A 13,262-nucleotide genomic window follows, 5' to 3' on the forward strand; every position below is an offset into this window, starting at 1 on the left:
AAGAAAGATTTTCCTGGGTGGCATGATTTTTTTATTGTATGAGAGAAAATAGCACTTCAGTGTCTTTTGTTTGAGGACGATCTTAGCGGGCACCACAAAATGTACCTCTCAGTCAGCATCCTAATCAGCAAGCTGGTAGACATTAAGATTCTGGATTCTGCATTGATTATTATTAGTAACTGTTGGGCAGTTGACTTCCTGCCATAACAATTGGGCTGCCATCTATATCCAGCATTTTGCAGTTATTAGATTCTATAAGAGACGCTTCTAAAAAGAGTTATGTTGAGATATGCTTCTAAGAAGAGTTATATTGTATAGTGGTGTAGTGAAAGCTACTAGTATTTCGCTAATATTTCACAGAAACCATGTTATTCTAGCTCCCAGATATAACTGACATTGGGCTTTTAGGGTTATAGTAAAAGAATGGTAAAATGATGTCTACAAAAGAACTCGAAGTAAATGCACCATTCCAGATTGGAAGTGTTTTGACTTTGTACTCCAAAAGACTTTTATTTTCATATTAATTACAAACTGGAGCTTCCATTTGGTAATCCACAGCATAAGTGAGCTCTCTTTCAAGTGATGCTGTTACTTTTACAGTCCACCAGTTAAAAGCCAAATACTATTTTCCAAGCTGCTGGGCCACCAAGGAAACAAGATGAGATGAATTCGGTAGGAAGGACTAGAGTTAGGTTTGGCATCATTTTTAGCTAAAATTCCACTGTCTAAAGGTCAGTAATCTGAATCCTTTTTAATTTGAGCACATCGGGGAATAGCTGAATGCTCATGCTGAGGCATAATTCAGGCTACGTTCTTTTGTATGTGTGTGTGTATTTCATCTAATGTAAGGCAGAGAGACAGTCACCCCTGCCTCTTTATATCCCCAACTCCCAAAATAACCCCATGTTATATGGTGACCATGCCATAGAGATTTATTGATGAGACTATGACTTTAAGCAAGGCTATATGATCTGCCTCCGAATAACAAGTGAGTTAGTGAAGACACAGGCTCGGGACCTGTATTTGGGTCCTCCTGAGAAACAGAACCAGTAGGATATATAGAGATACATAAGAGGAGATTTATTATGGGAATTGGCTCGTGTGATTATAGAAGCTGAGATCTGCTGTCTGCAAGCCAGAGAACCAGCATAATTCAGTCTGAGGCCAAAGGCCTGAGACCTGAGGGGATGATGGTGTAAGTCCCAGAGTCTGAAGGCCAGAGAACCAGCAGGCCCAATGTCTGAGGGCAGGAGATGGATGTCCCAACTCAAGAAGAGAGACAGGGAATTTGCCCTTCTTCCACCTTTTTGTCCTATATGGGCCCTCAATCAATTGGGTGATGCCCGCCCACACTGGAGAGGGCATATCTCTCTACTCAGTCTACTGATTCAAATACTAATCTCTTCCAGAAACATCCCCATAGACACACCCCAAAATAATATCTTACTAGCTATCTGGGCATCCCTATTCCCAGTCAAGTTGGCACATAAAGTTAACCATCACAGGACTTTAAGAATACACTGCAGTTTTGTCCATGAAGCTACAAACATAGGAAACACTAAAGTTTCTTTCATGTGTGTATCAGCTAGCATAATGTGATGTGTAAAATGAATTCTTCCCTATTCCTCCCGATCTGTCCTTCATGCCTCCCGCCTCATCCTTCTGTCTTTCTTTGGCTTTGTATAGGTGTTGGGAGTCCCTACAGAGGATACCTGGCCTGGAATTTCCAAGCTACCTAACTACAATCCAGGTAATATCTACTTGAGCTTCTGAATGCTCTGAAAATTAGCAATGTGAAGGCATTTGCCACACAGATACGGTGCCCTTCTTTTATTGTTAACTCAACAGTGAAGATAGGTCTAGATGAATTTTTAGATTCATATATTCCTGCTAACCCTTTTACGAGAAGGACACTGAAATAGTTGAGGTTAGATCAGTTCCCCAACTCTGTAAACAGCAGTAGCAAGCTGCATAAGAATTTGGAATGACTATTGCTGTGGACTCCAAATCCATTTCCAAATACTAAATGGCTCAAAAGAATCAAAAGATGGTCTCATTTTTGAGCCCCCCATGACTATTATTGACTTTATTTGCTGGTTATTGTACCTCATAAAATATAAAAAGAAAGCTGATACAACAGAGGGGAAGTAGAGGCTCATTAGGCCTAGGACAGGCCAAGTAAGATGTCTCTAGATTACAGAAGAGTTCATCCATTGTCTCTGGACCTAACACTTGGTCATTCTCATCACCCATTTGTTCCTCCAAGACTGGCTCCTGGGAATGGATTTGGAAGGGTTGGACGTGTTGCCCATGGGGGAAGTCTTTGAGAAATAGTCCCAAGGCCATGTCAGAGAGATCAGATTACCCAGTAGTTACTTCAAGGATGTTGAGCCAGAAGAAGAGAGATAAGCAGTGAGCTACAGGATGAAGCACTGTATCAGAGGCTGGGGAAGCAAGTGATGACCATACCAAAGCTGGACTCTTGCTGGCAGGATTAAAGGGGAGGTAGATGTGTACAGATAAGGACAAGATTGGGGTGATTATGACTCAAGTCAGATTTTCTAGTTCTCATACTGACCCATCACTAAATATGGACTTTCCCCAAATTGTTGTCACTACTAAATTTGGTATGAGATTATCCTAGAAGGGTCTCATGAGAGCAAGAAATTGTAGGAAGATTTAAAAGGCAATTAAAGAGGATAACAAAAGAGATAAGAGGCCAGGGATTTTTTTTTCTTCTTCTTCTTCTTTACTCCCGCATAAAATACTTTTGCTCAAACAGCTATACATAGGGATCAGGCATCTTGAACCCACCAGGATTATGAAAACCCTATAGCAAGCTAAAGTCATCTCAGCTGCCTTATGAAAGATCATATGCATTTCTAAATGGCTTTAGTGTCATTTAAAATAGTTTACCATTTCTAACTATTTTGTTCGAGTGTAGCACCTGAGAAAAATGCCACTTTGGCCATAAGGCTTGGAATAGTGCCTTTTCCTTTTGGTCTGAAACAGAAAAAAGAAGAGGCCACTTGTAGAGACCATGGTCTAGTCTGTAATAGTTTTATCTCCAGCTGTCATGGTTGCTAGGAGAAGCTGGTTCTATTTTCCCACCCTGCCCATCTATACCTCTCCCTACCCACCTTCCTCTCCAAATGAAAATGGAACCCCTCAGCTTCCTACCATGGATGCAAGCAGAAGTTTAGGGTCACAGATGGGCTGTAGAAAACAATTTGGATGGTGTTAATACAAATCTGCCATGGTGAGCATATGCTGTTCCTCCAAACTTCAAACGTTTGGGTTTCAGGTTGGTTCAGGCGAATAAGCAGTGATCCTTAACAGAGAATGCCTTGGTGAGAACAATAATGATAGAAACTTGGTAAAAATACTTCCCTGCCAGATTCTGCACTAAATAAGAAAACTGGGTCCCAATAAAACAGTGAGAAATTTGTTGCATTTTTCATTTTGCTGTCATTTCAAAGTAATGTGCAATTTTTTATTTATGAAGAGAATTCTCCAGGCCCAACATCAATAGCATTCATATTTTGCATTGTTTTTCTAGTAGGGATTTAATTTAATTCAAATAAGTCAAAAAATTTTGAACACCTACTATCTGCCAGGTGCTATATTACGTATTGGGTCTGCACGGACAGATCCAGTACATTCTTCAATGTCTGAGAGTTTGGGTTTGTATTCATTCATCCACACTCTTTCACCAGCTCTCCTTATTGGGGGGGGATGATCATTTGTGAGCCCCGCTTCCATGGGCTTGGGCAGTGTGTAGCTGTGGGCCAAGCTAAGCTTATGAAAGAAAGAGAATTATAACCCTTCCTTAGCTACAAGGAAGATGTCTAACTCTGTATCTGTAAATCTTAAAAGTCCAGCATATCTTCAGCATGAGGTCAGTACTACCGATAACTCAATCATAAGGACTGTGTTTTAAAAGGGACATCATCAGGGCGCCTGGGTGGCTCAGTCGTTAAGCGTCTGCCTTCGGCTCAGGTCATGATCCCAGGGTCCTGGGATTGAGCCCCGCGTCGGGCTCCCTGCTCAGCGGGAAGCCTGCTTCTCCCTCTTCCATTCCCCCCTGCTTGTGTTCCCTCTCTCGCTGTCTCTCTCTCTGTGTCAAAATAAATAAATAAAATCTTCAAAAAAATAAATAAATAAAAGGGCCATCATCTGTGTTCTAGGACCATCCCCTTATGTCGACTGAGAAGTCCCTTTGAACCACTCCCCACCCACCCCCCATCACTGAGCTGCTTCTCCCCAACACTTGAACTCCAGGGATTAAGAGAAAAGAAGAGGGGATGGGAGTCAGAAAAATATCACAGAGGAGAAGAGTAACACCATTCTGGATGAGACTTCCATTGTTTTCCTTTTCATTCAGTAGTAGTAAGAGTTCCCAAACTTTGAATTTAGCCATATACTAATTTGAGGGAGCCAAGAGCTGAAAACTTGTGAAAACCATCCGATGTCCATCGATGCCTACTCTACCCTTTCCCAGACCTTGTCTGGACTATGTCTAGGAGGGGAACACAGTTTCTGTTTGTACAGGCTTAAAAAAACACCTGGCGCTGACCCACCTGGACAGGTTTCTCTGGCCAATTACCTGTTTTCTTGGGGCACTGATGAGCAGGGTTGTAGGTTTTCTAGCCATCAATTCAGACTCTTCTGCCTGATTAAATCTGGGCAAGGGAAAAGAGGTATACAATTTTAGACACTGGGCTTCCTTTCCTTCTCTCTCTCTTTCTTTCTTCCTTCCTTCCTTCCTTCCTTCTTTCCTTCCTTCTTCCTTCCCTCCTACCCCCCACCCCCACTTTAAGCAAGCTGGCTGAGAACTTTGTGTCCTCTACTTCAAAGGGCCAGTTGTCTTATTTTGATGTGGGCAGATTGAGAAGTAGGCTTTGAAAAGTAGGCTTTTTTTTTTGTTTAATCTTTTCTCCTGGGATAGCTTTCAGAGCAATATATCCAAGTGTCAGTAAGGGGGTTCTGACGAGCACAGATTCCCAGACTCTCAGCAGGATCATTCTCTAACAGAAATATAAAAGTGAAATATTAAAAACCCTGGAACGTGAACTCCATCTGCATGGTAGCCAGTGGCTTGCCTGCTTGCACCATGGGAAAAAAAGATCTTGAAAAAAGAGGGAGGAGAGAAAAAGTGCTTTGAGTACGAGGTTTACAGGTTTAGTAGAGCATAGTAACATCCCCTCAAAGAAGTGGGTGTTGCTCTGTGACCCCCCAAAATGCTCTGCCTTTGACTCAGCCGCCAGAACACTCACCCTCCCCCGGCAAAACACCCCCTTTTCACATGCTAACTGAGGCGCCTGTGATTGGCTGAACAATAAACTGGTCACACTTGCTAAAGGCCTGCCATCTCTCACACAATTAGCCAAGACACATTAATCAAACTGGCGGTGAACTGGGGCTGTGCTGGCCTCTGGGGGAGAGGGGGTTGTCAGCGTGCGTTTTGGTGATCCTTAATAAGAGTCCATAGGAAGCAATAATAAAGAGCAACATGCTGGAGGGGATTCTACTGTCAGAAAGTCTGAAAAGGTTAAAGCCCCAGTTCATGTCATATCTGGGATGTACTAGGTTTATGGCAGAGAGGATCCCAGAAGCTTAAAGCAGACTGGATATTGGTCTTGGCTAAAATCTGCTCATACAAGACAGTAGTGTGAATTTAAAGGGTAGATCCCTATAGACAATTTTACAAAGTTCCCTGGCCCTCTGAGCTTCCTCTCCTGCCTCCCTCCTCCCCAAAAATGCACTCAGGAGTCCCTCCCCTTTTGAGCCTCAAGCACTTCAAATCCAACTAAAACCAACAGGAATAAAGCATGTATAAGAAGTGGAGAACCATTTAGAATCAATTAAGAGAAAGTATTAACTGGCAGGGTGTTGGTCCTAAAGTAAGTATTTGGAGGACATAAAAAAAGAGTTAATTTTGAAAGAGAAAAAAAAATAAGCTAACATTCGTACTTTCAGTGGTAATATCTTCCTTCTTTTCTTTTCCAAATTCCCTTTAAATAGATTTTCCAATGGCAATATAGAGCTAATAAGATCATACCTTAGAGACCAGTTTGCAACAGAATCATGTAAGGCTTTTAGGAGCACCAACTAAATATTTAGACGTTTCTCAGTGAATGTAAACGGAGCCCTTATTCCTCTGGAGGTTGTCCAGTCACCATCTCATTAGATGCAAAGATCCTGTGATAAAGAAAAACTTTTTTTTTTGTGCCCACATGATTGCAGCCCAGTTGTGGTTTTTAATGTGTCATTGATTGTTTCATCCAACTCCTTTTGCTCCAATGAAAGGGTCTGCCGTGGCTCTGTTTGCTTCCTTAAACATGGGTTTTGAAAGCGCTCATGCTGTGTGAGCTCAAATCGTAGCATTAATGTACTGCTGGGTTCATTTCACTACACTCAAAAGCACTGAGTTTAAATCCCTCTCAATTCCATTTGAGGCACCAGAAGACTTTATCCTTCTCCACTAATGGTTCCAAGTTTACATCTAGATACTGGGGGTCAAGGACAGGAGAGGATTTAGAAATAACAGTGCATGACATTAGTCAATGCATTTGCCAAATTGGCAATTAGTTCCTGATGTGCGTGCAAAGCATTTTATTCCTGTCTCTTTGATGCTTGTTCCCATTGAGAAGGGAATAGAGTCCACAGAGGCCTTCAAACTTTTAAAGAAATATCTGCTGAAAATCATGCCTGATTTGTGACATGAGCTCAGCTGCAGGGAAGCATCCGGGATTATCCTGGTTCTTTCAGCCCCGGGAAAGAACCCTGCACATGGAAAGATTTTCCACTGGAGGAACTTAGTGGAAATCAAAAGGCAGAAAAGCAGCACTAAAAGCCCTGCGGGGACCCAGAATCAGATGTACTAGAAACCATAGGCAAATGGATCCTGCTGACGCCCAGTCATCTTCAGGATGCCTGTTTTTTCAACTCTTGACCACCAGGTGGAAGCAAGAAATAACGGGCGTGGAATACAGACATTACATTATAGCAATCTCACCTTACACTCAGAATGTTTTCTTTTGACCTGAAATCCAGTGTGAGAGCTTCACTTCATTGGACACCGCTATGGGACAGATGATGATTGCAATCTAAAATGATCCTTGTCCCTACTGGGGTGGCAAAGAGCTACCATGCTTTGTGCTCAAAGGGTTCTGAGCATGTCTTTGTGTGTTTGCTGTGAACAAAATGTAAGATCTGCATCAGCATCCACTGTGTCACATGAGCTGTTAGCCGAGGGAGTTAATGCGATGGGCTCAACAGGGAAAACTACGGATAAGAGAGGTTTTAATTATGGACATCAGCACCTCACAAAATGGCAAGTCGAAGCTCCACCTTTTACTACCTGGGGCACTTGAGGAAGTACCCTAATCTGCAAAATGGGAGCAATCCTGTCATTTTAAAAGTGTTTCCATGCACCAGGCACGGAACACACATAATTGCCGCTTCTTGCTATCGCCTTCGGTGTCAGGCAGGAGGAAGCAGGTTTCCCCTCAGGTCCACCCAGAGGCATTTCCTAGCTGGGAGAGGAGTCAACCCCTGGCCAAACCTGGTTCTCTTTGCATTAGCCATGCTGCATCCCTTGGTCTCATTTTGCAGGGTGATTCTGAGAAATAAATGAAATCATTGGACCTTATCTGCCAAGCTGCCTAACTTCTAGTAGGTGCACACAGTGAGTTAGTGCCCGTTGTTTTGCCCAGGATGGAAGTTCATTCGGTGGTTTGGTGACTTGCCAGGGTTCAGAGTCAATGCAGGTGTGTGAGAATTGAAGTTATGCCTGGTTTTTTTTTTTTTTTTTTTAAGATTTATTTATTTATTTGAGAGAGAAAGAGAGAGCAGGGGGAGGGGCAGAGGGAGAGAACCTTCAAGCAGACTCCCCACTGAGCAAGGAGCTCCATCTCACCACCCATGAGATCGTGACCTGAGCCAAACCAGTTGGACGCTTAACCAACTGCACCCCATGAAGTTACGCCTGTATTTAATGTTGAGCTCCCTTAGAATTCTTGATTCTTTGTTGTTAGGCACACCTCCCTGTGCTAGAACTGACTTCTGTTAGCTTGCTTGAGCCTAAACTTTGCCTGAATTCATAGTCCCTAAGAGCAGACCCTCAGTTGTCCAATTTCTACCCAAGTCAGTGTGAGCACCTGTTAAGGCTCTCTCTTCTGATGAAGGCTCCATTCTGTACACCACCACCACCACCCCCACTTAAAATGCTGTGAGAAGCCTGCCCACTATGATATGGTCTCTTCCCTGGCAGAACTCTTAGTGTCTACATGCTACATAATGGGTGGCCAATAAAAGCTACTAAATCACAGAAGACATCAGCGTTATCTTTGTTGATTTCACCCCAAGCCTGGTATGGTAGCAAGAGAGCTAAAGATCTCTACAGAGCAACCTTGACCACTTCTAGGGTTTCTAGTAATTGATACCTGCCCCCTAACTGGCCCGTAGTAGTGAGCCAATACCTATCTATTAAATGAAATCAGTGACCAGGAATTAGAAAACGTGCAATTCTACTTCTAATCACACCATCTTAGGTCTCTAATAATCCTTGTTCTGCCCACTTGGCCAAGAAAGTACATGTAAGTTATTAGTCATCTTATTTCTGGATAATAATAACTACTGTCGACTGAGCACTAGCTTGAGTTAGGCACTTTACCTACATTATCTTACTTTGATTCACAGCAGCCCTATGGGACAGGGACAGTGTTATCATCCCTACTTTACAGATGAGAGCACTGAGGCTCAGGAAGGTTTATGTCTGGCCTAGGGTCACCTAGCCAGGAAGGGGGTGCTCCAGAATAGCTAGACCGGTTGGATTTCAAGGTGATGCTCACAGCTGTATCCACCTTACTTTCCAGCTACTGAAGGGCAAATATGATGATGATATGGTAATGAAACAATGCCCTAGAGTGGGGAGCAGCTAAAAATGAACTCTCCAAGTTCATTTCCAAATGATTATGTCCTTCTAACTAGACTTGGTTTTAGAGTCTGTGAGCTTGGGGACATGTTTTTGGAATGTAATATAAGGGGAGTCCCCATCCTGGGACCCTGGCAGTCCTGGCTTGCCAGAGCTAATGTGTGAACCCTGATTGGGCTCATTACTGTTGCACATCTACAAGGCTGCAGAAAGCTCCTGGGGAGTTACTATTAACATCTTTATTAACCCGTCCCCCAAATCAGTCAGTGCAATTCATTTAGATACATAGCCTACTTTGATCTTCATTAATAGTTTCTTCTAGTTTCTACATTTATTTTTAGTTTTCTCATCTTTAATTTATTTGGTGGCAGTTATTAGTTTTTATTGAGGAGGACTAGGTGATCTTAAAGTAGTTTGGTTTAGGAAAAATTGCAAATGAGTGAAAGCAGGTAAAAAAAAAAATTCTTTTTTGAAGTAAAACCCGGGACGCCTGGGTGGCTCAGTCGTTAAGCGTCTGCCTTCGGCTCAGGTCATGATTGCAGGGTCCTGGGATCAAGTCCCACATCAGGCTCCCTGCTCAGCGGGGAGCCTGCTTCTCCCTTTCTGCCTGCTGCTCCCCCTGCTTTGTGCTCTCTCTCTGACAAATAAATAAAAATAAAATCCTTAAAAAAAATAAAATTAAATTTAAAAATAAAGTAAAACCCTACTAGATTCCTTTCCAATTCAAGAAAAGGAGCCTTAAGATTCCAAATATCATGGAAATGGCTCCACCTGTAGGCCCCTCCCCCACCTTCACAGCCAGTGCCCTGTTCCACCCACCTCTGTAAGGCATAGAGCAAGACACGCCAAGTAGGCTCTCCTGAGGTTCTTTTACCTTTCAAGGATAAAGTTTAGTAAATTTATTTCACTTTTATTTTGTATCCAAGCATCAATTTTTCATTCATTTAACAAATATTTATGAATGCTAGGTGTTAGGGACTAGGAGATTAAAAAATAAATAAGACATCGATACCTGCCTTCAAAGAATGCAATCTGGAGGGGAAAAGTATAAATAATACAACGTGGAAAGTATTATTATAGCAGCATCCCTTGGGGGCCTCTGGGAACACTAAGAAAAAAAGCCCCCCTTAGTTTGTCTGGGGAATTTAGGGACTGTTTGAGAGAGACAGAGCTGGGTCTCAAAGATGACTAAGTGGGCTTTTTCCAGGTGAGCAAGAGGCGGAAGACATTCCAGACAAAGGAACTTGACACTAAGGAACAAGAAAGCAGGTTTACTTGATATTATACCAACCAGGTAAATTGCTCAAGGAAGCGAGAATGTTAGCTTTGTGGTGGTACATTGCTGGAGATTAACCTGGAAGGGTAGATGGAGACCAGATTGGGAAATGCTTTGTAGTCATCCTAAGGATTTGGACTTTGACCAATAAGCAAAGAGAAGGCATTGGAAAAATTTTTTTTTTTTTTTTTTAAGATTTTATTTATTTGACAGAGCACAAGCAGAGGGAGAGAGAGGGAGAAGCAGGTTCCCTGCTGAGCAAGGAGCCCGATGTGGGACTCGATCCCAGGACCCTGGGATCATGACCTGGGCCGAAGGCAGCCGCTTAACCGACTGAGCCACCCAGGCGTCCCGGCATTGGAAAATTTTTAACAGGGAAGTGAAATGGCAGGATTTAAATTTAAAAATTGCTTGGAATACTATATGTAGAATTAAATTGGCGGTGTATCCGAACCCAAGTCCATCTGCCCCATGCACAGCAGGTATGCAGCAAGGAGATCAGAAGCAATGTGGCCATGATTTAGATTCTAGAAGACAAATATTAAGTCTCAACTAGAGCAGTGGCAATGGAGAAGGAATGGAGGGGACAGATCTAAAACGCATCTAGGTGGTAGAGTCAAGGGGAGGTTGTAACTGATGGGATTCGAGTTGTGCGGGAGAGAAACCGTTGGATCTCCAGTGGGTGAATGGGAGGGCCATTCACTGGCACAGAAAAGAAAGGGGGAAGGAACAGATTTGTGGGGAAAGTAATGAGTATACGATTGGAACATTTTGAGATTACAATATCTATGGGACCACCAAATGAAGATATCTAAAAAGCAATCAGAAATACAAGCCTGTGATTATAAGTGTCCAGTGTAAAAATACAAAATTGGAAGTAATCTGATTAAAGAGGTATTTGAAGTTCCCGTGTGAATTTAGTTACCCAAGGGAGACTGTGAAGAGAAAGAAGACTGGGATCAGGGCGCCTGGGTGGCTCAGTCGGTTAAGCATCTGCCTTCGGCTCCGGTCATGATCCCAGGATTCTGGGATCGAGCCCCACATCTGGCTCCCTGCTCAGTGGGGAGCCTGCTTCTCCCTCTCCTGCTCCCCCTGCTTGTGCTCACTCTCTCTCTCTGTCAAATAAATAAATAATTAAAAAGAAAGAAAGAAAAGAAGACTAGGATAGAACACTGGGACACCAGTCCTGAAGGGTCAGGCAGAGGGAAAGGGGTCTTTGGAGGCTAAGAAGGAAGAGCCAGAGGGGCTGGAGAAGACAAGGAGATGATAGTAATCATAATACCATGAATATCATATGGCCATAAGCTCGTTGGGGGACAGGCAATACCATGTCTATGTCAGCCCAGTGCTGAGCACACGTGACAGCCCTTAAATATTTGTGGAGACCACAGGGAAGTGGTAAATGTTGTCACCTGATGCATCATCAAACACCATACACATCAAATGCATGATCAAGCTATAGCTCGGGGCACCTGGCCGGTTCAGTTTGTAGAGCGCGTGACTCTTGATCTCAGGGTTGTAAGTTCGAGCCCCACGTTGGGTGAAGAGATTACTTCATAAAATCTTAAAAAAAAAAAAAAGCTGTAGTTCAAACATCCTTTGTGGGGGTGGACAGATTGTTAACCATGGTACCCCCCCACCCCCTGCCCCCAGGAGACAAGCGAGAGATTTCTGATTATGCCCATTCCCTTCACCTTCTCCACCCACCAGGAGCAAGGCCTGGCTTCCCCTTCCTCTGCAGAGACCATCACCTTAGAAAGAGGCTTCAGAGGATGGAATATTTTCTTAGAATCCACAGGAAGTTTTGAGGCAGGGTTAGAAAAGTGATAAGCTACAAACGTGAGTTGGAGTGCCAGATTCAAACGCCAAGGCGCGTACTTCATGAGAGCACTGGCTTTCAGCATCCTGATGATGGCAGCCAAAAAGAATCTACAGCCTGGTAAACCACCAGAAGAGCCAAGCTTAGACTCCTTGAGCCAAAGACTGAGGAAGGCCACGGCTGTGAGGGCGTTGAGTGTGGTTAAGTGGGGGGGAGTAGAAGAAGAGCTACAAATTTTTGCAGTGCAGTTTTAAAGTTACTGCCTAAGATAGTGAAATAAGGCTAACAACATTATCAACTATTTAAATATATGGTATCTCAAGAATGCATTGTATTTGGGAAATTCCAGAGGTGTAGTTCAGTAGGCTGCATTATAAGATAACCTTAGGGTGATGGTGGTAAGACTATAGAAACCAGAAAATGTTTTACCTTGAGCTAAGACTCAAGATGGTTCTGGTGATGTTTTATCAACCAGCAAATCTCTGTTGACTTGGATCTGTTGTAAATGAGCTTTCTTATTTCACTTATGAAGTAAGACTTATGAAAAAATGCGTTATTTTAGTATGGGAGCCACACTTCTGCCCTCATTTTAATTTTATTCCATTTAGTTCGGAAATTACTATGTTCGGCTTTTTAAGTTTCCTTTTGCAGCTTACTTCACTATTCCTACCTCAAATTCCACTTGAATTCAAATGAGAACTCTTTTAAAAAGAAAGGCAGAAGGAGGAGATGGAGAAAAATTTGGTCTGTTGATTCACCATCATTTTTGGAAAGAGAAGGGAAATAAGCTACCTAGAGCCCTGTTCTTTCTGAGGCTCCTGAAGCCAGAGAAACAAACACCTCTTGAAATGGTGCTGTGTGAACCGCCTATCTATGGATCATTCTCTCATTGATCGCTTGCAGCTTAACTACTGGGAAAAATCAATGGGAGAGAGGCAAGGTCATCCGGCATCAGGTTATCTGCATGAGAGGGGGAGGGCCGACCACAAACAAGCACAAACAGCCTCCTGACTCTGCCCTGGGCCCATCAATCCCTCCATCTGATCTAACGTAGCTACAAACCAGATGGGGGAAGACACAGTCTGGCAAGACATGGAGCCCCAAGTTCAATGTCATTACACTGCCTCCTGGGACAACTCCTACAGGTCACCCTTTATGGCAGAATTTCTGAGGACTGATCTTTCCCCTGTCATGCCTCCTCTTTCACCTCCTGGAAAACATAAGTATGT

At 43.1% G+C, this 13,262-nt stretch overlaps 1 protein-coding gene across 4 annotated transcripts in view; it reads left to right on the forward strand.

Annotated features, from left to right (window-relative positions):
* CDK15 (cyclin dependent kinase 15) overlaps positions 1-13,262 on the forward strand; it is an 80,311-nt gene that overhangs the window by 41,789 nt on the left and 25,260 nt on the right. For all 4 annotated transcript variants that reach the window (XR_010410270.1, XM_064586926.1, XM_064586927.1 and 1 more), the window contains one exon: positions 1,687-1,750. Coding sequence is in view for 3 of the 4 variants with exons in the window: in XM_064586926.1 (XP_064442996.1) it covers positions 1,687-1,750 (64 nt within the window). In the remaining variant the exon portion in view is untranslated. The remainder of the gene's footprint in view (positions 1-1,686; positions 1,751-13,262) is intronic.

This window comes from Mirounga angustirostris, unplaced genomic scaffold (assembly GCF_029215605.1).
Source record: "Mirounga angustirostris isolate CCGP_5_RB_7025 unplaced genomic scaffold, mMirAng1.0.hap1 SCAF_3, whole genome shotgun sequence".
NCBI classification, from domain to species: Eukaryota; Metazoa; Chordata; class Mammalia; order Carnivora; family Phocidae; genus Mirounga; species Mirounga angustirostris.